We start from the raw sequence: 26,471 nt of genomic DNA on the forward strand, positions 1-26,471 counted from the left end.
GTTAGACTTAACACATGGTTCTGAGTGTCCCTGTATTTCTGTTTGATACAGTTTTATGCTGATATGATAATGAACTTACTACAGAAATCACTTCATCATGTGTTCAATTTGCTATATTCCAGCCTATGTTATAAGAAGGAATAAAAAAATAGATTCTTTGAAGTAGATACAATGGAAACACTACAGTTCAGCAATGTCTTCTAGCTACTAACAGAATTCAAGGAGACATGGTTGGAAAACTGTCCCAGATTTTCCAATTTTTTTCTTGATTTGGAAATTCAGTCTTTAGCTTATGATATGGAAGTATATATTCTGAAAGAAAAATAAGGAGTTTTGTTAATTCACAGGGTTTTTTCCGCTACCTAGGATGAATGTATGTGTAAGAGAGAATAATCTTGTCTTACAAATTAGAGGTGCAGTTTACAAAACAAAAATGTCCTTTGGAATGTCTAGGAAAATGAAAGGCACTACAAATTAACACTTTTACTCTGGTTTCCAGTGTTAGTCAGCCACTCACCTTCACTTATGCTGTCTAGGTAAAGGAATACCTGTTTCAGCCTTGCATTTCCTTCTTTTTAAATGGCAAAGTCTTGCAGATCTGCTGGAACTGAGCAAATTGTTGCTCTGTTAGAACTTTCAACTCTTCATTGAAATTCTTGCAGCTTCTAAAAAAATTTGGTACAGGTTTCTAAATAATATCAGTGGGTTTTTTTGTCAGCGTGAATCCATCTGAGAGCTCATTCGGATAAAACTTGAGTAGTTCTGTTCTCTGTAGGCTCAAGTAAGGCTATTCAAGCAGTGGTTTCTCCTAAAATGTTTTTCCTACTAAGTAACAGTAGGCCAAGGAAATGGAAATTTCTACAAATATGGGTACATTGGGGTTTCTTGTTTAACAGGAAGTTTAATATTCTTGCAGATGACAAAAGAGTGACTGTGGTGGGTCAGACTGAAGGTCAGTGTAGACTAGAATTGTGTCTCCAGCAGAGGCCAAAGTGGGTGCTTAGAGAGGAATATAAGAGCAAGATATTTTGTCAGGGAAACAAGGTTTTTCTTTAGGAATTGTTGAGGAATGTGATTTTGTTTTTTAAACTACGAATATTCTAAATTGGAACAAGAAACCCAAGTAGTTTAAGGAGAACCACCATTTGCTTGATGAATTTCCCAAACCTTCAACATGAAGAAGAAGGTAGGTTAAGACCGGTCATGTTGTGAGACAGATAAAATAAGCTGCTTTGTATTTCAGGAAGTTCAAGAAGTGCTGCAGGAGCTGTAAGAGACATCTTCTAATTGATAGTCCAGAGAAACAGGATTTTGCTGACCTCCTCATTTGTACTTAATTTGTACCTGTTGGGAAAAACCCTGATTCTGTTTTAGATGTTTATCTAGGCTTGTTATCTCTGTTTACAGCTTAGACAAATTTGACGGTAGTCTTTGAAGCATAAGAAAAGTGCTATAGGACATGTCTGAACTTCTTATCCTTGATGGCAAGAACATACTGTGTTAGTATTTCTAAGTGTCATTAGCTCTCTCAACAGATCTGCTTGAGAAATACTTCTGTCTGGATCTGATTTATGAACTTGAAAAGGTACTTGGTTAAGAACTATACTATCAGGGGTTTTTTTCTTTCTGTAAGGAAGACAAGAGAAAACTATTTACGATTCTTGTTCTAGACTCAAATTCACACCTAACCGTTCCTCTCCTCAATCTGCTAAAATCACAGTCTTGAAATGAAAGGTGCTTGGTATAAATAAAGCTTGTAGCACAAATTAAAATAGGAGGAAAGAGATCAGTCTTGTTTAAGTAATGACTGCATGTCTGGAGAGATTTAACAAGACTACAGTTCTACAGCTTGTAGAACATCAGGTCTTGGCAGTAGTAGTCAGGGGATCAGTCTTAACTGTGAGACACTATCTAGACACAGATAGCCTCCAGAGAATGTCCAGATTTGGCAATTTTACCAAAGTACTCATAACGTAATACATATTCAAACCATTCAAACATTTCCTTCTTTCTTCTATCTGTGATACTGAACAGCTCCCACCCATTTGACATTGTAGACCAAGTGATTTAGATCTATTGGCTCTTGGTTGTGGAAAATCTGCCTTGAGGTCAGTTGTGGTTCATACTGCAAGCAGCCATCCTTTCTTCATTCTGCCCAACTTCAGTCTGCTTTTTTAAATGGACACAATATTCTACTTTCAGGTGCATTTGGTTAAGGAACAGCATAGAATTGTATGCAAATATAAGGACCTGTGAATGCAGGAGCCTGTCTGTGAAAACTGGCCCCTATTGGGCCCAAGTAGAAAGTAAAGGAAGTGACTCAAAAGCCAGAAATACTGGGAAATACTGAGAGAAAGCCTAGAGGAGTCCATTTCTACCACACTGATAGTAATCCTCATAAACACCGTCCCACCTGGTGGAAAGCAGCAAAATTATAACAACACAGAAAATTCTTAAGGCATGTCAGGATTTTGAGTTCTGCTGTGTCCCTGAATGACTTTCCTAAAACTAGAGGAGATTTTTTCCCTGCCACCCCCCCTCCCCGAGATTGTGTCCTGTGCACAACAATCAGACTTTAGTAATTGCAACTTTTCTTTTTCTTATCTGATTTACAAGCCCACATGAGGCCTTTTGGATTCATTATGCATCAACCAGTGTGTATCTGGGGACAAATAATGTTCCCTCTTACTTTCTTTTTGCCCTTGAACTGAACAGTTTTGTCTTTTAACAGAAATGCCTTTTTTTTTTGAGAGCTCTCAGAAATATGTTCCTTTAAGAACCTCCTACATGGTATGTATTTGCCATTTGTAAACACAGTATGTCAAAGAATGATTTGATTCAGAGGCGAGGCAGCCAGATATTTGCATGTCATGAGGTCTAAGGGAAACAAACTGACCCTCAGCCTTCCCCCATCCAGGCAAATTCTGATGGGACCCTCAAATAGCTCTGGCAAAGTGTTCTGTTTCTTTTGGACTTGATAAATGCTTGTTTCTGTGAAGACGTGTAATTATTTCTTCCTTTATTTTGCTGTGCAAGTTACCAAGAGAAGGAGCTTAAAACTGAATGTGAGTATTGAGGCTTTTTTCCATTATTCCTTTATCTGATAAGCTTTAAACTTGTTAGTATAGAAGGTACTTAATATTTTGAGCAAGTATGCAGGAAGTTTTTCCTAACAAAACTGCTGAATAAATTAGAGGCAGACTTCCACATATATATTATGTTTTTAATTTTGTGTACCTAAAGAGATAGAGGGGTTTTTTAAATCAAAATTATTTTTTATTAATTCTTTTCATTGTGGTAATTGGCTCACCCACTAATTTGCGGAAAGATTGTCTGAGGTTTCCTTTGTAAAGAGATTAAGATGAATTTTGTTTACTCCAAAGAATCACCCAACAAAAAAATTAGTATGCTTTTTCCTATTACATTTTTATCACTTACCAAGATTTCATTTGCTTTTACAAGAAAAAATTCTGGATAGTCTCTTCTGCTAGGTCACTTGTTTCTAGTATGAGTACTTTTAACACCTAATGTGGATTGTTCTTGATTTTGGAAGAAAAACAGTTTCCAAGCCAGCTTTTATAAGAAGTCAAAATATTGCTGTAAACAACAAGTATCGTCTCCAAATTCTCCCTCCAGAAGACACTCTGTGTTATCTTTCTTCATTTTTAGGATCATAATTTTTTTTTTAAATTCAAATTTAGAAATTAAGTTTCAGGTGCCATTTTTTTGTTTATGTTAATATTTTTCTTCTTTCTTTGCAACAAGTTGTTATTTGTACAAAACAAACTGTAATGGATTCGATATATTAACATTATTACAGATTGCTGATGGTTATCCCATGTAATTTTACTTCAGGATCAGAAAATCACTTTGACTCAAGGGTGTTTAATTGGTAGAATATTGGGATGATACTAACTGACTTGCAGGGTTAGAGAAAAATTAATTCAAAAGCTGCTTGAAAGAGATTCTGATGTATCATGTCTCCAAATTATTTGCAGGCAGTCATAATTTATAAAGCATGTATTTTTTGGTTAACATGGTAAGACGTGTTCTGTCAGCTCCGTACTGATAATCCCAGCTTTTTTAATTTCCTTTCCCTACCAGAGTTTTATTTCTTGAAAGATTTGCTACAAACTTTCAGTATTACCTAACCATGGACAGATGGAAAGAAATATTTTAACCAGCATGCTTCCAAACACCAAACCCAAAATCAGAGGGTGAAATTCCAAACCTGTTGGAAGGAGCAGCCCTCCTGCCGACTCAAACTCCAGGTTCTGTCAAGGCTTTGAGATCGCCTGGAGAGTAAATCCAAGTGGAGTTTTACTTCACACTTCCCTGCCAATTTAGGGTAAATGATGCTCATAAATTAATCATTTCTAGTTCAACTGTTCTATTAAAATCTCTAGAGGCCTAAGTTTGGAAGCTGGTGTGGTGAAATGCTGCTGATGTTCCGTTCCACTTGGGCTACTGCAGCTGAGTTCTTTCTTTTGGGAACAGGGCATGCAGCTCTTATGAGAAAGGAGGCTGTGAGTTCCTTTTTTCATACATTTATGTTTTCCTGTAAAATGTCAGAGGGATCAAGTAAGGACATTTTTGTGGAAATATGCAAACATGACTCCAAGAAAACAAGTTAATAAAACCCTATTATAGAAATTCTGTAGCAGAGATTAAGGGAAGGACAAGACTCACAAAGGGAAGCTACACTGCCTTAGTTCCTTCATAATGATGACTAAGTTTAATTTCTGCTAGAAGTCACCCCAAAAGAGGAATTTGTATCTGTCTTTTAGCTAAAAAAAGTGCCTTACTCATTAACTTCACCAGGTTTAAGCTAGCTTTTGTGAATATCCCCATTCTCTGTTGCCATGTAGTACATGTCAGCTATCGTCCCTACTTTTTCTCCTTTCTTAAACGTAGGAGGTTTTTTTCATTCCACTTTATTCAGGCTAGCATGTTACTTTTCTTCCAAGCTATGAATTCAAAGGCTTCTTCCAGCCTTTGAATTTGTTTAAGGTCCATGCAAAAGGACTGGTTAATTCTTACACATCTCAGCATAGTGTGGGTAATGGATCTGAACAGGCTGCCCTAGCTGGTCGCTGGCCTCACACTTAAGAGGCTTTATCAGTCAGAAAAATATTAATCTTCCTGTAATGTGTCTTTGTGCATAGATAGCAGAATTAACAGCAAGAATGGCCAAGTGCCAGAGGATGGTGTAGTTGTTGACAGAACATTTTGCATAAGAATATTCATCATAACCTCAGGGTTATAACAGACAACTGCAAAGTGTGCAACTGGAACATTTTATTGCTTTAGCTAAATTTGGAAGTGTTTTCTACCTCTAGCACTGGGAGTTGATCAGTTGGCAACATCTGTACACTGCTTTTAACTATCCCGGCCCAGTGCCATGGATACAGCCTGATGAGCAGACCCATCTATGGCAAAGGTGCAGTGAATGGCTTCTTTTGCTCCCACTCCCACAGGTTTGCTCTCTGACCTTGAGAAAGTCAATTTTGCTTTGAAAAGTATTAACTTTTTCTGTAGACAAGTAACTCATAAATGTGTTTTAGGATTACTTTATTACTGTTGTTAGAAAAGCATTCGGAAACCTTTGAAAGGATGACTGTAAAATACCTCAGAGGTTTAGGTTTAATTCTATTTATGAGAAACCCATAACAGTATTAGGCTTAAACATGCTTATCAAGCTCAGTCTTTCTCAAGTGAGCTCTTCAAGTTTTGAATTCAGCCACATCATGATTCATTTATGTGCTAAGCATGCAAACTGTGGCATAATTAGAGTTCAAAAATCTAACTTGCACGGGAAAAAATATTCAGAGTAAAAACTATTTCATGCTGGTCTCCTAATTGGCAATCTTTTTTTAGTTTAATGTTTGACAGTTGAAGAGCATTGAGAAATATTTCAAATTAAAAGCTCAAACAGTTTGGGCTTTTTGGATTTTTTAAAAAATACAGTAGCAGAATTCTTTAATTGCTTGATCACTTGCTTAAACTTTTTACTGAAAACTTTTAATAAATTTTACATAAATTAGCAGAAAAGCTTTGGATTGTATTTGTTCCTTGGTTAGTTTCTGCCACTGTGTTCCACTCTCCCCCTCCTCAGATGAACCTTTTTCACCAAAGCTGGTCAGAATTACAGTCTCTGAGCACCGTCCTCTACCAAAACCAGTCAAATCCATTCGAGGTTTGCAAAAATGGTGGTTGCTACATTCTTCACATCATCACTAGAATAAGTCCACATCAATCAAACTCTACTGGTATCAGTGGGCTCACTGTTCCACAATGTCCTTGAGTTAAATTACATGTTCTTAAAATGTTCCTCGATGTTAGAAAGGAATTCCTTCATTCTTACCAAATTTCCTCCAGCATTCTAAGATAAACTTTAGCCTCAATTTTTCCTTCAATCAGATTAGGTCAATCCTACACTGGAACTGATTTTTAGATAGTGTGTATTTATAATCATAGAAAGAAATTCACTCTGAAGTCATGGTATCAAAACAACAGCAACAAACACTTTTTTCACATATCAGGACATTACAAAAATCCCAGCTGGGCAGTTACTGAAGGGTCAGTAACCTGACATCGTAATAAAGAAAGACAAAATACCATGGTCTACTAATTTTAATCATAGCCACTTCTAGACTATTTTAAGCAGGAAATGATTAAAGTGTGGTGCAGAGACTGTAAGGCTTGAGGGAAATTTTAGGATACCCAGCCACATAATTATTCTGCAGATTTTATCTTCCAAGAAGGCAGAACAGGTAATGTAAGAGTCACAAAGGCTTCACACAGGGGGCAAATGTCGCTGATGGGAACCCAGGGCTGAATGTCTGTAAGGACTGGTCATCGTTGCTGCCACAGGATGTGAAGATTCAAGTTAAAACTCAGTCAATGCCATGTTATCCCCTGCCTTGTTTGACAGCACTTTATCTACTCAACTGCTCAAGACTCCAGAGGTCTTTAAGTAACATTTTTGCCTGCTTAATGGATGATACACAAAGCCACATATTTAAAGAGCAAAAAAAGGAAAAACACCAACCTTTTTTTTTTGTATTACTTGTCCTAGTGACACTGTTATTTTTCCTCCCTGGTAGAGGACAAACAGAAAGCCAAAGATCTCTACTCCCTGCTCTTTTTTCTACCAGTCTTCTACCAGTCCCACTCCTAAAAGGGTTCTCCTAAAAATGTTCACTGTGTTCAAAATTATTTTTCTGATACCATTTCTAAAAGTGTTTTTACATTTTGAGTCCATATATCCTTTGACTGTGCTACATTGAAATGTGCTGGATAACTATCAACATTGAATATAGGACATGATGTAAAAGAATGTGTATATCTGAATAATAATCTTTTTTTTTCCCCAGCCCAAAAGCCAGCAGCCTGTCCTTGATGCATCTGTGTAGATAAGCTAATAAGGTTTTCCTGTCCACAGTGTGTTTAAAGCACACAGGGCAGAAATTAAAAACAAAAAGCCACCCTGCTATAATTCCACATCACTGGTGGTATGCACGCACAGCTGAATTGCAATATCCATGGTGCAGATGCTGAGACTTCATTACAGAATTGTGCATAGCACTGCCCAATAGATAAGAGCAAAACCACCCTAAACTGTAGAATTATACCCTAATCCAGAAAATTTTAAATCACCTAATTTGACATCCATGAATTGAGATAAATTATTCAGCTACATTAATTTACACACAGATGCCAGTGTTCTACGTGTTTTAAGAGAAGACACAGCAGGTGGTCATGTAACACTTAGAGGGAAGCAGGAGGATGGTAAATAAGTCTACTGAAGAGTACCCACAGCATATTTTCATGTTGGTTGTTTGTTGTGAGCTCTCCTAGAAACCTTTCTCGCCATCTGTCTCAGTTATATCATTTAACCAGTTTGCTGCTTGGTAGAATACAAAGAGTGACATTTCTTTCAGATTTTCTTTACCAGCTTCATGGTCTGTCTACTAGAAGATACAATATATGCATATGTATTTTAATATGCTTCTGCTGTTATTGTTATATCTCTGTATTCCCAAAACAGTGCAACTGCAGAGATGATTAATGCTAAATGTCATAAATATACCTAATGTGGTAATTGTCATTAAAAATCCAGAGTCCATAGGTAGACATCAGGCTGTTTCTAGCTCTCTTCAATGTTTCTGCTTACCCCTCCTCTTGTTGTTGCTTAGAGAAGCTGTGGGTGTTCCATCCCTGACAGATTTAAGGCCAGGTTGGATAGAGCTTTGAGCAAGAGCTGGTCTACTGGGAAGAGTCCCTATCCGTGGCAGGGGGGTTGGGAATAGGTGATCTTTATGGTCCCTTAAATGGTTTTGTGTCCAACCCGAACCATTCCATTATTACTTGATCCTGCCTCTTGGAATTGCCCATCTTGAAGTCTGTTTTCTCTTGGGAAGCATTGGAGAGTGAGTGGCACAGCAGTGGTCACCCCAAACACCTCACATATAACGGGAAGATATCTGCAGTGGCCAGCACTTCTTAAACTGTACAGCAGTGGTTTTACAAACAGTGATTTCTTTTGGTGTAATAGCACCTTAGGGCTTGTCTGCAGAGCCATATCATCCCTATTTTCAGAGATGAGTTTGATAAGAAGGTGGCAGCCTTCTTATCAAGTCTGAGGAAGCTCTGCAAGCAGCAAAACTGGCCTATGGAATATTTGGCCTACAAATCAAAATACATGGGAAAAAATGACAATTGAAGTAGGGATGTTACATACCAGTACTACTGACAGTAGCATTTGCTTTTCCTAAGCTGTAATGCCATCTAACTCATCACAATCTCTTAACAAGGCTGAGATTAGAAAGTTTTAGATTTGTTTCATTTTGATAAGGTGTCATCCTTTTATTAAAAGAGTGCTGTTTCTCGGTTTATATTTTTCCTCAGGAAATTAGGTCAGGTTGGCATAGCACAGCTGAAGGTAAGAGTAAAAGCCACTGCAGCAGATGTTTCATTATCATTTGGGGGATTTGTGTTTGGGTTTGGGGGAAGCAAGTCTTTCTTTTTTTAAATAGGGTAAAAATAGGGTAATGAAAATCCTTTCCAATTTTGGCTTGTTGCTAACAATGCTGCTGCTGATGATGATCTTTATATTTTTGCTTATTTTATTTCTTAAAGGAGTTCTAAGTAGGTCACAGGCTTTTAAACAACCCTTCTAGAAAAAGTTGTGCTGTGTAGTCATTTGTAGTTTTGGTTTTTTTTTAATGATTGTAATTCATGTGATGCACCCCTTCTCATACAATAGAGTAATATTCATCCACCTTGCTATTCATGAAATAAAATGTAAGGGTAGGGAAATCTGGTCTCTACAACTAGGAGATCTGCAAAGATGAGAAATTACATATTTTTTCATTAAGATCTTAAAGATTACTGTCAGAATCAGCATTCCCTATTGAAGTTCTGTTACTTCTTGTTAGTGGCAAGACTGTTTTGATTGGTGACCTCCAGGCACTTCACTCACCCTTGTATAACGCAGGTATCATTTCTTATAACAACTGTTTTCCCTGGGAAAGATTTCAGTCCCAAAGGCAGGCTTGTGTCACTTCCAGGCAGGTGTGTCCCTGCCAGGTAGTGTCAGTGTATGGCTGAGATGCTGCTTTCCTTGGGGCACTTCTGCCCAGCTGTGCAGATGCTGTTCTAGCAGAGATGGTTCCAAAGTGCTTCTCTGATGCTGCTCCCTACTGGTATCCAAAGGGGGCCTGGTGGGAAGCTGGAGAGGGACTCTTCATCAGGAACTGTAGTGATAGGACAAGGAGTAATGTGTACAAACTGAAAGATGGGAAACTTATTATAGACATTAGGAAGAAATTCTTCACTGTGTGGGTGGTGAGGCACTGGAGCAGGCTGCTCAGAGAAATTATTCATGCCTCAGCCCTGGAAGTTTTCACAGCCAGATTGGATGGGGCATTGAGCAAGCCGGTCTAGTGAGAGGTGCCCCTGACCATGGCATTTGAGTTGGAACCAGATGATCCTTAAGGTTCCTTCCAACCCTTAAAATTCTATGACTCTATGATTTGCACAACAGGGATGAACTCACTAGTGGAAGTCTCAGATCAGGACGTCAGTGCATGTCTTAATTTTTAACTTCCACTTTCTCTTTATTTAAACACTTTTTGAAGTATCATTCATGATTCCCTAATCCTGGATTGCAGGTGAGTGTAAAGGCATGAAAGGGTACTTGTCAAAAACAGGCATCTACAAGAGAACTGTTTTGTTGTGATGAGAATGTCCCCATTCCTATTCTAATGCCCATAAAAGAATATTGAGGGTTTGTGGAGAATTTTACCCTCCCTGTTTTGTCATTCAACAGTCATATATTTTCTGTATCACAGAATCACCTTGCAACTGCCCCTGCTGAACCTCACGAGCCTCCTGTCACCCCGCTTCTCCAGTTATGGGGAGGGCTCCCTAGATAACAGCACATCCATGTGGTGTGTCAGCCTCTCCTCCCACTGTGGTGTCACCTGCCAGTTTGCTGTGGGTGCCAGTCTGTCCCATCTAACTCACCAGTCAATTTGAGTAGTCTTTCTCAGATGACCCTTTGTAACAGATGCAATCCTCAAACCTGTTTTCTGGTTCAATAAGGAAAGTACAGCTAAGAATACTGACAGGATTTTACATTGAAAGTTACAACAGTGCACAGCCAAATTATTTCATCACTTCATTTTATTCCATACATTTGACAGGAGTCAGAAAGGAATGAGCTCCGTAATGACACAGGAGAAAACTCTGGCTCTACCAGACTATGTGAAAACCTGTAAAAAATGTGGGTAAGAATTATTTCAGAAAAAAAAAAAAAGGAAGAATTTAGATGACTACACCATTTGAGCTTGTATGGTGTAAACAAAGCACACAGCAATACCAATTAAGGAAAAAATTACAAAATTCCTGAGATACTTGTTCCCCTAGTTAAGCCATAGCTCTTGCCCTTTTTGCTTGTGGTCATGGGGTGTGTAAACACAGTACAATTCAGTACCAGACCAACCTCTAAAATATTTGCTTTGCCTTGACATCCCACCAAAACAGTGTCACTTGTGGACCATGAAGCAGAATATTTGGATTCTTACAGCTGTGTCCTGTTTGGCATATGTCCTGGCTGCTTAAAGGAGGATTTCAACAGTGAGAACTCTGCACTCACTCAGATGCTTCCAGGACCTGACGCTGTATTACTGTCCTGTGCCACAGAGATAAGATAGCTCAGAGTTAATATCTGTGTCTTCTTTCCAGTAGGTTCTTGGTTTGCCTTGATCTGTAATATATGCCCCTAGTTTCTATTGCTTCTGTAGCCATTTTTAGAAAAGCAAATATTACAGAACTCTTAATGTATGTAAATGCATGAGACAAAAATAGAAATAGAGAAAATTGTCAGCAAATTCATGTAAATAAGGCAAATAGCATTAGAAGATAAAAGAATGCACTTACATGAAAATGAACAAGTGCCTAGGGCAACTTGCAAGGGTGTCCTCATCATAAGATATCAAATTGTTTTTCTTATCCTTCAGTGCTGTTCAAAGGATTTTTTCCCATCTTTTTTTTTTTTCTTTCTGCCTCTCTAAGAAATAGTTTGTTGTTAAAGAAAAAGATCATGGAGTTCAGTGGTAGATATATTTAGATTAAGAAATATTCCATTAGAATTTCCACAAAGTGAAAGATAGAACACTTTTACCTGTATGTACATATCTACATCCATATGTATATACTAATTCTTTTCTCAGTAGTATGAATGTTTTTGGGCTTTTTATTTTTTTATGATGTCAGGAAGATTAACATATATTTATAGAAAACATCAAGATTAATTATTGAAATGTATATTAACCTTCTGGCTCTGCTTTTTAGCTCCAATGGGAAAAAAACCAAAACATTCTTTTCCTGATGGTTCCATATTTATCAGGACTCAACTTCACAACCATGTTCTTACAGCTGTCTTCACTGGAAGTCTTCTAGTGCATTTTATGTGAAATAATTTGACTCTCCAGAAAGTCCCTGTCTGAATTTGTTGTAGCTAAATTCTATCTTAATCTGCTTTAACAGCAGGCTGACTGACTTTTTTGTATTATCATCTCTTTTATCATTCAGTCCATGAGACTGCTGCATCCTCAAATCTGACCCCAGGGACTCCAGTTACAATGTCCTCATGTCCTTGGCAACATCTCTCTGCACCTTCTTGGAATATTCTTAACCTTTAAAATGATAGCTCGTATCCCTGCTAACCAGGTACATAAAAATCAACAGTATTTAGCTTCCAATTGAAAATGTTCCAATTTAAATAATAAAATCATCTTTTCCCAAGGAAGGGCAACATGGCAGTCTTTCCCTGTGCCTAGGACTGGAGTTAGCAGCTGGAATGCTGGAGTCAGCATTTCATTCCACGAGAGTGAATAACATCAGATCTCCAGAGATTTCTTAGCTGACCTTCAAAACACAAAGTCTAGCTTCCAGCAAACTTAAAGTAAACATATTTCTCTAGAGATTAGGATCAAAGCACAAGAAAAACATTCTACTTCACTGTGTGGCGCTCGTACCATTACTTATTTATTGGAGCATGGATAAGTGGTGCTGGGAGTGATGAGATTTACCTTTTTTGTTGCATTTTCTAATGGTAAAAGTAGTTCTCAAAGGTTACCCATATTTTTGCCAAAAGGTTTTCAAAAAAATCTTCATTCTTTTGCATACCATTGCTGCTTCATTCCCAAACATGGTCTTTTATGATGATTCATGGTCAAACTGAAGATTTTCTGAAGAAAAGTCTTGGGCACCTTGAGCATTTTACTAGAGAAGCAGCCCAAGGACACCCTCAGGCTTTGACTCTGTTCTTGGGGTATTTTATTAAAGTTCTCAAGCAACAGCTCTCATCTGTACAACAGGATTAATAATACTTTGTTCTTATATCCATATAGGGGTTTAAGAGAATAATCACGTTGCAAATTCAGTAGTTCTGGAGTATTACAGTAGTGGGTCTTGTTTGTGCACACAGCCTGTGCTTCCTGGAACAGACTGACTTTCTGGGGGAGAAAAAGCATTAATCAAGATAGCCACGTTTTAAAGAAAATTATTTGGAATGCAGAGGTTTTGATAACTTAGAAAACCTGATTGACATTTATTAGGATAAAAAAACAGAGATGTTTCTACAGACATGGGAAGCTATTTGTTGGTGAGCTTTGTGTAACAAAAATGTGCTATAAGTAACAAAACTTTTATGAATGCCCTGTTTGGATTTTGCTGTTGCCACTTTTAGACTGAGATGAAACTCTGTCAGGAAGCAGGAGTACTGATCCAGCACGGAGGGGATCAGAAAGGTGGTTCACTTGGGGTTATCCTCCAAGGCAGTTCATAACTTTAATTCCCACTAAAAAAAATGAAAATCCTCTGAAACCCAGTTTTCAAGCCTTTTCTGTGACCTTAACTATGGAGTTAACCATAAACACTCCTTGATTGTGTCCTTAGACACCAATTCATACTTCTTCCCCAATAAAGAGCAAAATGGGCAAAACTTAACCTTGACTTTGGTCATGACTGTGATTGTGTATTAAATGAACTGAGCTCTGCCTGGTTTTATATGTCATGTTCTGTAAATGTACAAGCTGATGGATGTAATTTTCTTATATAAATGGGTTTATTTGTTACACATTCAAATCTGTTTGATCTTAAGGAAATGGAAGTCCTGATTCAAGCCCTGTTATATTATTTTTCCAAGGATATCACATAAAACACATCAGAAATATTTTTAAGAAAGCATGTTTCCCACTGATCTGGGTTCCAGATTATTTCCTTACTACACACTGTCTTGGCTGACACAAATATTAAGGGCAGTAAGAAATACCATATATCAATTCAACCCCAAAGATTTTCAATTTATAGGAACAACAAGCTTTCTAGCCAAGTCATTACTTTTGGTCTGAAATTAGTATGACAGCCGCTCTCCCTGCCCCCTTTTCACTTTTTTACTACTACATCTCCCAGAACAGATTCATAAATGCCTGGCCTTATGCGTTGGTGCTAGGGGAAACCTGCAGTAATTGCTTTTTTCTCACAGCTCAAACAACCATTTTGGTTTAGAGCTTACCAAAGCAGAAACCCAGGAAAATATTTTATGCCTTTTTAAAGCTCAACTGTAGGTATGGTTCAGGCCATCAGTGAGTGCATAAAAACAAAGTGTGAGGTTGCAACTCTAAGTGGGCTAGATGTAGGCTTTGTCATGGATAAGAACTCCCTCAAATTTTCTCTATGTTCTTATATTGTCTTCTGCATGTTCTACTTTATTCTCAGGCTCTGCATCTGGTTAAGAGAAACTAATTTGCCCTGTTATTCAAAGTGCAAAAATTTCAGCTGCCCAAAGTCACTGACACATAAATATTTTAGACCTTCTCCAGTTGTTTTCAACTCCTCTAAAATTAATGATTGCTGGTGCTGGCTGCAGATACACTCATTGAGTTTAATGAAGAGTGCAACCCAATGAGCCCAGCAGATGTTTTCGGTGTTGCTTCACTATGAACTTTCTGGTTTCTTCTTCCTTCATTTCCAAGAATCAAGACCCAATTTTAGCAAAGAGATGATGATCCAACCAGCAATAAGAAGACTGAAATAGGGCTTAAAATCCACAATTCTTAAAACATCTATTATTGCAGATCTATAAGCAGCTGAGGTTTGGATGTTTGTCCAAGCCTCTTAAGCCTGAAAAACTGAAGGATGGGAAATTCATACAACTGATTCTCAATAGATTTGTGGTATTTCCTGCACTTGTCTGGCACAGAAATATAAACTATTTCACATTATTTTGGTACTGCCAATGTGGAATCCAATATAGAAATAAAGAAAAATGTAAGAAAAACAATCTTTTCCAATAACAACAAGGAAAACTTTCTTTGAGTTCTGATTTTGTTTGACTTGCTATTTAGTTTATTTTTCTTTATATTTTACTCTTTTACTCTCCGGGAATATTTGTGTGACTTTAAAATGTCGCCAAATATTAGCAGCACAGTTGGAATAATGCAAAAAACAGTCATATATCCTGGAGCCCCTTGTCTTCCTTCCATTGGGTCAGGTAGATGTGGGGGTATTTTGAAAAGAAAGGAACGAGTAGAAGGACACGAGTATCAAGAGCAAGTCAGGAACACACTACAAAGTGCCTGCCTCTTCTCTTTGGCCTTTTAACTCTGCAGTTGGTTTCATTTCTGAATTATTGCTTCTATCTCCATTACCCAATTTCTGGATGAAGTATATCTCAGGATCCAGTACATAATGCTCATAATGCCAGTAGTTTTATGTAGGGAATGTGAAGTTGGCTTCATTTTCAGGTGTCTGGCCTGAAACAGCGTTAGAATAAGCTGAAGCAGCCCTCTTGCTCCTCATCATGTAAGTGATACAATTCACAGTATATGTTGTTAAAGGCTACCATTTTGTTGTTGAACAAGCCAGCATTAAGAAATCCAGGGCACTGCAAATGACCAGGAAATGCCTGTCTTTCACAGGTAATGCAGCATTACTTAGTATTTGAGCAAGCATTATGCACTGAATTACACGACTTTTCCATCTTTTGCAGATCACGTGGAGGGTCCCAGCAGGATGACCAGCAGCCACACAGATTGTCATTTCTGCCTGCAGTCCCTCCGTGGCAGGAAATATGCACTAAGAGAAGAAAATGCTTACTGTGTTCCGTGCTATGACAGCCTGTATGCCAACCCCTGCCAGGAGTGCAAGCAGCTCATTGAGTGCAACTCCAAGGTAAAGATTTGGCTTGAACTTTTTGTTCCTTGTTAAATTATACACAAATCAAATTTCTTTAATGGTAGATTTGATATCCACCCCTTTTCATATCCCTGTATTGCTGAAGAGACCTAGCCATAGCTGTTGTACATCCACACACAGCAGTGAAACAGTGCTATTTTCCATGAAAAAGGAAAGCTCTGGGATCAAAGATGAGGAAATCTGCACATGCATATGCCCCAGGTTTACAGCAAGGCTGTGGGTGGGTGTGTGGACCTCAGCTAAGCTCCATCCTTCACCTCCAGTCACTCATTGGCTGCAGGGGCTGCACAGTGCTGGAGGGGTGATAGGGTGGATGGTGCAATTCAGTGTATCAGGTTGATTGACACCTCAGAATTTCTGAGACATGTTCATTGAATAAATGTTTTGAGCATTGAATAAATTACTTTTACTGTAGGTGTTGACAAGCAGATGCCAAGCTTAGAAGACAACGTTTATAATTTGCATATTCTCTCTCTCTCTTTTGGAAATAAAGTATTTTTTAATTTCTGCTAAATTCCATGCTTACCTTGCTCATCTCACAGATGGTATATTAGTGGCAGTGTTTCTGCTGCCTGTCTTTCACCTCTCAGTTTTTTACAATATTAATTAATAATTCAAGCTCTTCTGTGGTTTTTGACAGGGTTTCTAGTACCCCATACTTCAATATAGAGGACATACACTTGACATTGAATTTTAAGGTCAAATGAAACCTATCAAAAATCATTTATTTTGCCAAGTTCAGTGTGTACTGGTCACCTTCTCCCCATGCTTTCTTTGCTTATGTTCCTTAGAAATAAAAGGACAGAAATATATTAAAATAAACATATTGGAAGGCTTTCCCAGCCCAAGCACTTCAAAGCACATAGTCTACATCCAGGAATCATCCAAGGAAAACGCTGATTTGGTTGAAGACACTCCTCAAACTCTCATCAGCATTTCACCCACAGCAACACTGTACACATAGCAGCAGTCAGATTCACCAGGAGAACACATGCTTTGAGTTCACTTAATTTCATCTTTAAAATTAAAAATTAAATAAGTGACAGGATTACTCTTGTTGAGGATCATAAACAAAAAGCCATGTCTTTGGACTGAATGGAAGGGAAAAATGAGAGGAAAAAGCAGACGTGTAAGAAAGGAGTGCACCTGGCTAGAGACATCCAGAAAAGTGGCACACAGAGATCTACAGCTGATTGTCTCACCTCTGCCAAGGGGTTAGAGCTTGGTTTTCTTCCTCTCCTCCTCACTCAGTCTTTGCCTCAGGCTGCTCTGGGCTGACAGCCGAGTTCCTGCAAGGTTCAGAGTGCTAACGAAAGCAAATGCAACTGGTAAATGCTCAGCACCTCCTGAAGTGAAGCATGGTATTTCTTTTATTTTTAGCTCTTTAAAAGGCAGGGACATGATCAAGGAGAACAATGAGATTGGATTTGTGCCCTTTTATGTTTCTTACTTATAAAAGAGACCTGGAAGGGTTTATTTTTTAAGCTGGGAGGGTTTTTTGGAGGTGCATTTTTCCCTGTCTTTTCTAACGGTGGGGAAATGAAATCTGCTGTTTGGTCTTTTTTTTTTTTTTTTGAGTTCTTAGTCAGGATCTCATATATATACTGTTAGCTCTTTCATCCCTTAAGCCCACTGACTCTTAAACAAACATTTTTCTGCCAAGTTTTCAGGGGGATTTATATCAGATGTATCAGATATATCAAAAGGAATTTTTTTTAATCTTGCTAATAATTATTTTGTTCTCAATAAGATTTTAATTGCTTGATTTCTGACATAACAGCATTCTGTCATGTCAGCTGGAAGTAGTAACACTGAAAATATTAATTTCAAATTCTATAGAATATGGACTTCCTCTCCAGTGGTCTGTGCACATTAAAAATGTTGATCACTCGTTTCCCCTTAAAAGACAACTGTAATATATAATGTTGTTTTTCCAATACAAACATACCTCTGTGTTACATAAGGAAGGACATTCTGTCAAAGCAGCTCCTAATGGCATCTGCAAGAGATCCACACAACAATGTGACACTGAGTACCTGCCTCTTCCCTGAGCACACTTCTGGCTGGGTCCGCCCCTGCGATGCTCTTCCTTTCTTGTTTTAGTTCTGGAAGGAATTGAAGGATAAAACCACTGTAAATAAATATTCTCACTAACATGGACTTACTTTCTCCAAGGATCTGGCCTACAAAGGCCGCCACTGGCATGAGGGGTGCTTCAGGTGTGCCAAGTGCAGTCGCTCACTCGTGGAGAAACCCTTTGCTGCCAAGGACGAGGTCTTGCTGTGCACCGAGTGCTACTCTGATGAGTACTCATCCAAGTGTTTTCACTGCCAGAAGACCATTATGCCTGGTAAGACAACAGGGGCCCTTTGCTGAGAAATGGAACCACATTTTTAATGATAACCACCTCCTGGAATAACCAAGTTACAAGACCCTTGACTTTCAGAACAGCTTGGAGGAGACTACTCTTCCTTTGTGTGGAATTCTCCCAGCAGTGGGGAGAAGGCAGGCAGACACTTCTGATCACTAACAGGTCTTATGAATCCTTTTAAAAATATTAAGAGTTCAATGCAGGGTAAAATGTGTCCATGTGATGTCCTTGATTCTGTTACAGTTCTTAGGAAGCATATCCCACTGTGAGCATAAGCAGACAAACAGAGCTATTGTGAGCAGAAGTGCCAGATTAGATAAATCATCTGCATGTTTTCCACATTGACCAGACCCTGTGTTTGTGTTCTTTATCCTAGTGCTTTCACTCAGAAATATTTTTTGTTTAAATTGTCAAAACATGACAATTTGCTTTCAGATCATTAGCAGCATTTTTACTAAAATGAATACAAGTCCATTTTACAATATTGTCCATGTTTGCAATAGGCTTACTTCCTGCCATTAGCAATCTTGAAAATTCTGCACATTCCACTAAACTGCTTCTCAGCTTCTGATTGTGTCTGTTCAGGACATGCTCTAGACTTTTCATTGTTACCACATCAGTAAAGCTCATGAAGCAGAGTGACTACACAAAAGCTGCCTCTTCACAGGCACCTGAGAGAAGCCACAGCACCATTTGTTGCAAAAAGAAGCTGATTGCTTAGGAAAGTGTGTCCATAACGTTTGAAACAGAGAACATCAATAAATTTTGCAGTTAGAATTTTATTTTTCAGTATTTCTTAATGCTGAACAGTAAGATTCAGGCTGTGCAAAATTATAGTTTTACTACTGGTACTAGATTACTCAGGTTGTATACAATCTGTAACACTAGTTTGTATTTTTACAGTTTGTTTCCTTTTCATTACAAGTAAAACCTGCATTAGTGGAAACAAATATTTTAACAATATAATTGTGTTCATTTTAAGCATTATAAACTACTTGAATAGTATATGGTTTACAAAAATGTTGTCAAATAGGCATACCCCACTAGATGTGGTCAAAAAGGTGCCAGAATACACTCAGGTTTGTATTATTATCTTCTGGTGTATATCCATGCTTCTTGTTTTGTCACAGAGTCTAAATCCTTGCAGCAAGTGCCTGAAGGTGTGAGAAACAGTGCAACAGTGGCATGGGAATGCCAGCCTGTCTCAGTATCATTAACTTCCTTCTCATCAGCTTGCTAGCTCTGAGTTGTGAAGGACAGTGAAATTGTCCTTCTGATCACTGGGATGAAAGTGTAAACCTTTTGTATCTAAATACAGCCAGTAGTTTCTCCACTGGCCCCACTTTTCAGGAAACAGGTACAGTGGAACTCATCAGTTATAGCAGCAGTCTTCTTCATGTGGAAAGGATGGTAAAGCACCTTGCACCTCTAAGTTCAGTCTGATGCTATTCACAGATAAGAAATTAAGGATGGAGATCCACTGGAAATATTTCTCCCAGATATATGTGCGTAACAGACTTGTGTTTCTATATGAAGATAGGACACCTACATACAGTGATAAAAGCTCTAAAACTCCTCTGACAAACATTTAACTGAACAACTTTCTGTTCTTGTGCTGTATCAAGAGCATCTAGTTAAATATTATAAAAAGAATTGTTGGTCTAGGACAGAAATGGTGAGCTATAGGAGAAGGCAGTAATGTGCAATAATGTGCAGTAATGTGCAGTAATGTGCAGTATCACAGAAAAAAATATTTCTTTTTAGAAAGTTGCCAATTTAAGCTGATTAAGATAAATAATGCATTTATAAGTAAAGGAGCCTTAATTTAAGAAAGAGAGAAGATAGGACAATAATAAATATACTAAACATCCAACAAGTTAATCTCTAATTTATAAAAGTGCTGTGTACTGAACATTATCACTGAGTTGGCTGCTTTAAGAGAAACTGAGTAATTCAAGCATATCACAAAGAAACCCCAAAAGATTCTTATAATAACAGACTCTAAAAATCGCAGCTTAGGCAATTCAGCCTATCTTTTGCCAGATGAATATATGGCACTGGATGTGTTCTTGAAATTTCAAGTGCATTCTTCAAAGCACTATTACATTTAAATTTACTGTTTTCTTGGGTAATCCAATGCTGAGGTAGAAGGTTCAAAACCAAGAGTATTCCCAACATTTAAAACTTATATTACAAGGCTATATCTGAGAGGATTGTTCACTGTGGTTTTTTTCAGGTTCACGTAAAATGGAATTTAAGGGAAGTTCCTGGCATGAATCCTGTTTTGTTTGCCAGTATTGTCAGCAACCATTGGGAACAAAACCATTAATCACCAAAGACAATGAGAATTACTGTGTGCCCTGTTTTGAGAAGCAATTTGCTCACCATTGCTATGCTTGCAAAAAGGTAATTAAACGCGCAATACAAAAAATGCCCTAATGAGGCAATATTGCTCATGGGAGAAAGGGCTGGATTATGTGAAATATGTGGTGAACTAAGAGTAATATCGGAATCTTCCCATTGACACTGGACACTGAAAGGCAACTGTGACAGTGTCTGCTGTTCACTCTTGTTAATCTAAGATCGATTATATCTGCCAAAACAAATGCTTTGGGCTATTGATTATTAGTTATTGATTGTGACTTTTAGAAAAGATTAAATGGAAAGTTATACATAACCCTTCTTTCTTGAAAATACCTGATTTTGCCTTTGTAAACATGTCTCTCTTTCCATAATTTTTCAGATTTATTCATATGCATAATTAGCCACCTCAAATGAGCAAATCATCCACAATCTTGACTATTTTTTCTTGAAATATATCAGGCAATTAGCAGATCAAGTAACATTCAATTGTGATAACACTAATCAGGAGTTCCACTGATGCAATATGTGATGATACCTTTATGGGCACCAGAAAACTTGATTTGATTTCTTTTTTCCCCCAAGTACAGATAAATCAGTTCTTCCCTCCCTTGACTTCTCATGTTTTAAGATTGCCTGTTGTTGATGAAAAGCATCATACTATTCAAGTGTGATACTTTTCTCTAGAGAAATGTTTTAAGCTGTTTTTAGGGCAGAATTTTATTTATTCTTTAGTACCTGCATTACTCTGGAAGTTATTTTTTTTTCTGCTTCATCAAATTTCCTATAGTTATGTAATTACCTGCAAACCTTTACCTCTAACAAAAGCTTTTAATTTCAGGAAAATATTCTGTCTACTTTTTCTTTCAGTAGTTAAACTCTAGAAAGTACTTTTATATATTCCCATGTATATTTCCTATAATTATAGGAATTATATTCCTATAATTTCCTATAGTTATGTCATGATTACCTGCAAACCTTTACCTCTAACAAAAACTTTTAATTTCAGGAAAATATCCTGCCTACTTTTTCCTTCAGTAGTTAAACTTTAGAAAGTACTTTTATATATTCCCATGTCTCTACATCCAGGCTTTAACTTGCATTAAATGAACACATGGCAATAATAGTAATTATGTTTGATGTTTATTACAGGCATTGATGTTAGCACTTCCTACATGAAATAATCAGGATTTGCTTCTTATAATTTCTAGGAATATAAATAGTCCCCCTACATAACAGCTAAAACCATTTTTTTTCTGAAACTTGCATCTATTCCCATACATGAGAATTGAGCCCAAATAGATTAAATTGCCAAAATGAATCTTGAATTTTTGTCAGTGATTTTTAGATTTTAATGGAAAAGTAAAGGTAACCACAAAATAGCCCAAAACTGGAACGTTAAAGGGATTGGAAACTGTTTAAATCTCTTTATTGCTTGATCCTATATTATTCTTGATTTTCCTGAAACTGTATTCCCCAGGGAAATTTGAAGATACCACTATTTTTACTTAAGTTTCTTCAATTTTTTTCTCCTATTTCAACAGTATTCATTAATTCATTCATTCACTCATTCATTAATTTCCTGTCATGCATGTGACTTGATAGTAGAAACACTATCTTACAGCTCACCTTTATAGAAATTTCTCTGTAGTCTCTCACAAATTCTGTGAAACCAGCTCTTTACCACACATATGGGAGCCACAGAACAACTGGAAATTTCCCTCTTCAGAAATAACCAGTGCAGAGCTGTAAGTGTGTTGCTGGAAAACAGAAGTTGATGACACTGATAAACATGATTTTTTTCTTCTTCTGACTGTGTAGATCTCTGTTCTATTTTACTTCTGTTTCTTTACTGTCTTTCTTCCTATTTAAAATACTGTTGCACTTGAGAGACAGAAAAATACTGGTGGGAGATTAACTATTATCTCAGCATCAGTTCTCTCACCCACTATCATTGAGAATTTATTTTCTCAGAGCATGCCTGATTCTAATCTAATCTAATCTAATCTAATCTAATCTAATCTAATCTAATCTAATCTTATCTACAGTATAATAGAAAAAATTCATTTAAAGATAACATATTTATTACAAATTATGAGGTTATACTGAGGTCGAAAATTGAAAATAACAAACAAGTACCATATGGACTTCAACTGCAGTATAGTTAAATGGATAATCCAGATGAAAAAAGTTAACCACTCTCTCTTCTCTTGTGCATGTTGAAAGAGAGAAAACAAGTGGAAGTACTTATGTCATGATTCACACCGTTGTTTCTTTGCTCTGCCCTTCTTTGTCAATACATTAGGTTATAACTTCTGGAGGAGTGACCTACCATGACCAGCCTTGGCATAAAGAATGCTTTGTGTGTGCTGTGTGTAAAACTCAGCTGTCTCGACAAAGATTCATTTCCAAAGATGAGTACCCATACTGTGTAGACTGCTTCAGCAAATTTCATGCCAAGAAGTGTGCTGCTTGCAAGACGCCTATTACAGGTGTGTCTCATCTTCTAGAGGGGACCAGACAGAAATGAATCATCAGTCTCCTCCCAACAAAGACTTTCACTTTAGGAAAAAAAAACATTAAGATTACTCCCATCATAATGAAAGACTGAAGGAGTTAACTATCAGACTCTCTCTGTGTCACATGTCTTGTATCTTGCTAGGACATACTGATCACACATGCTCCCTAACGGATGAGGAGTTGCTTTATGTGCCCAAAGGAGTTCCTCCGTTTTTTTGAGGTAGTGTTTTCTGTAGTAAAATTCCTCCTTAAGAATATTTTAAAAGGTGCTTTTTTGTTCTTCCCAGGACAGTACACACAAGCCCCTCTGTGATTTCTTCAGTTTTGTTTTTAAATGCAAATTTGATCAAACTGAACACAGATTAACTGCCTGCTGGTAAGACACACCTGTCAAATTAGAAAGCTTGCCAAATGCATCAGAGTTCTATTTCATGAATCCTTGTATACTTATATATGATTTATAATTAAACATGTTTGTCACTGGCCTATGATAGCTGAAGTTTTCTGAGAGCATTTGCTGGTGTTCTGCACTTTAATCCTATTATGTGTGGAGTCAGCTGTTGAAAAGTACTTCCTGATTCTTACAGGTGCATGCTGCATATGTCACTGGACAAAGAAATCAATGAATACCCAATCACATATGCATGATTAAAAAAAAAAAAACAAAACCAAAATTATTAAATTTCATTCAGAGTTGTATATAAACTATACACATATTGCAAATAGCTTCCATGAGAGTTTGTTGGGAAGATCAGCAAACCTGAATGGACTTTCTGATAAACCCATTGTGTTCAGATCTCGTAATGGGATATGCAAGCGACTTGTGGCTTTGCTTGAAGTATTTCCCACTGTTTAAATTTTAAAGTTATTTTTCAATTCAGCCAATAAAGAGTATTTCACACTATTGTACATTAAACATTGTGTTTAATTTTAATGGATTTTTGTTCATTTTTCCATTTGCTATGTGAATGACAACCTGATCACGCATCCGAAAGTCCTCTGTTGCATTACTGAACCATGCCTAGAAATACTGGATTCAGATCTTCTTCCTTTTTTTTTTTCATACTGTTTTTCAGCTCTCGGAGGTGCCAAATACATCTCATTTGAGGAGCGTCAGTGGCACGGGGAATGCTTTAGCTGCACAAAATGCTCCATCTCCCTGGTGGGCCAGGAATTCCTCACTCGGCAGGATGACATCCTTTGCCACAAATGTGGCTCTGCTTCATAGTTCTGTGGAAAGCTGTACAGCTGCATTGTTCTCACTCTGTAGCAATGTAGTTCATTGATCTGCTATAAGAAAACCAGATTAAATGTACTACACTTATTTAGTCATTCAAGTAACTTTCCAACAGCAGTTTAAGGTCATCATAGTTCTCAACTCTTTATAGACAAAAATTAAACAACCCCCCATACTGGTTAATAAAACAATGCAGAAAAGATTTGTATATACTTAAAGATGGACTCCACTAGGTTTTCCTTGTAACACACTGCACTCTGCTGTTAGAAGCTTAAAAATTTATTTTTTTATCACCTCTGAACCAAGGAGGATTCTGAAATGTCTGTTTGGCATGTAAATAAAGATGAGGCATTAGCACTGATTCACAGATGCAGATCTTGGCATAGAAAGCTGGGCACAAGAATTTTTCTCTTGGATCATAACACTGAAGTAAGTTGAAGTAAATATATTCTTCGATACTTTGAGCAAAAAAGATGCTGACAAAGCAGGCAGAACTTGTGAGTAGGAGATGCTTACACATTGAAGAGTACAGAGTCAGAAAGGTCTATTCCAAGGGCCAATTCAATGGAAAAAATGTCACTTTCCTTCCCTTACTGGTATTGCTCCCCAAAGAAGTCACCCAAAACACTACAGCACAGGTTCTTTCCCAAAAGTGGGTAACCGTACCTAAATTTTTAGGCATAGCTGCTCTAGAACATAAATAAACCCATATTTTCAGCTACTGCAGGAGTTAAGGAGTGCCCAAGATTGAATAGTGCTGACATACATTTTCCCATAACTAATATGTCTTAAGAGTCTGTTTCCACTGTCTTTGCTATACCTTCAAATACAGGTCTAAAATATACTTTCTTTATTAGTTGATGCAAGAGTCAACTCACACAGGTCCCTTTAACCTTGTACTTTCCTTCATTCAAAACTTCATTTGCCGGCAGTTAAGCCCTATTAAGGACCCTACCTGCTTGGTCTTTGAGTCACAGTTCATTCCTCTGCTTGCAAATTCCTGTTTCTGGACAGCAGGCTATCAACTCTCCAGAACTAATTCCTGATTCATTTCACCATTAGCCACATGTGTTTTTAACAGTATGTCAAGAATTAGTAATTGTCACTGCAAGCCAGGCAGCTCTTGCTTGTACTACAAGGCCTTTGTTTCTAAGTGGCCACCCTTTACACCTGCTTGCTGAGTTCCAGAACTCAAATGTCTATGATTAAAGGTCATCTAGAGCTGAGTTACAAACACCTATCTTCTTCCTTTTTCCACAGTGTTGTTGCAGTGGCCTGGTTCCTGTACTGGGCCATTGTGGATGGATCAGTGATGTTAGGAATGGCAGGTTCTGCACTGTCCAGCAGAGTTTGAGTCCTCATCTTGGATGTCTTTAAGTCATTCTTCTTCAGACTCTGACCTTGAGTGCATAGAGTTATTTGGCTGACTTGAGTGGCCTTTATTCATATTGAAGACAGTCATTACTCTAGGTAGAAAAACGGAAAAATAGGAAGAATATGTGTGCATGGCTAAGCCAGGGCCGAAGTGCAGTGGCATAAAAATCAATATGGATAATGACTGACCAATGAGTACATAGCAGTCTGTTGTCAGTCGATAAAATATTGATCTTTTCCTCTGTGTGGTGTGAATTTTTGGTTTTAATTTTCTTCTTTCATGGCAGCTTTTATTGCAGTCTAGAGTTTGATTAGTTTATGTTTTTCATTTTATCCCAGCTGCTTCCTTTTCTATTTACACATCTCCCATGGCTGACACAGGTTCTTGGTAAGACTTAGATTCCCATAAATAGAAATATGTTTTGTTGCCTTATATGTATAAATATATATAGATATACAAACACACAGACATAGTGGTTCACAGTTATGTATGATGCTCTAAAAATTTGCACTGAACTATCAGTAATTAATAAATGTTAATAATCTTGAATTTTAAAATTAAAATTATGAGTCACAACATTTGGGCTTGTCTGTGAGGTGTACCTTTTGTTTGTTTCTGTGAAATAATATTCAGAACATCTCAAGCATGTGGTTTGGGCCCTTTATTCAATCTCCTCTGAAAAATCATACATCTTAATTACAAATTGATGCAGGAATTACCAGGCAGCCTCCTAAGATATGAGAGAGTCACAGGTCAGACACACAGATCATAATAATCCCAGTCTTCCAGCCTTAACATTTATAAAAATTAAATTCTTCTCTGACTCATCAAGTAATTAT

General features: G+C 37.5%; 1 protein-coding gene across 1 annotated transcript; it reads left to right on the forward strand.

The window, feature by feature from the left end:
* Positions 1-82: 82 nt before the first annotated feature.
* FHL5 (four and a half LIM domains 5) lies at positions 83-26,210 on the forward strand. The gene is made up of 6 exons (XM_021546238.4): positions 83-3,065; positions 15,563-15,744; positions 17,944-18,118; positions 20,376-20,545; positions 22,806-22,992; positions 24,097-26,210. The coding sequence occupies exons 2-6, from the start codon at positions 15,586-15,588 to the stop codon at positions 24,246-24,248; spliced, it is 843 nt and encodes a 280-aa protein (XP_021401913.2). The 5' UTR covers positions 83-3,065; positions 15,563-15,585; the 3' UTR covers positions 24,249-26,210.
* Positions 26,211-26,471: the final 261 nt, after the last annotated feature.

Source organism: Lonchura striata, chromosome 3 (genome assembly GCF_050655825.1).
Source record: "Lonchura striata isolate lonStrDom1 chromosome 3, ASM5065582v1, whole genome shotgun sequence".
Taxonomy (NCBI): domain Eukaryota; kingdom Metazoa; phylum Chordata; class Aves; order Passeriformes; family Estrildidae; genus Lonchura; species Lonchura striata.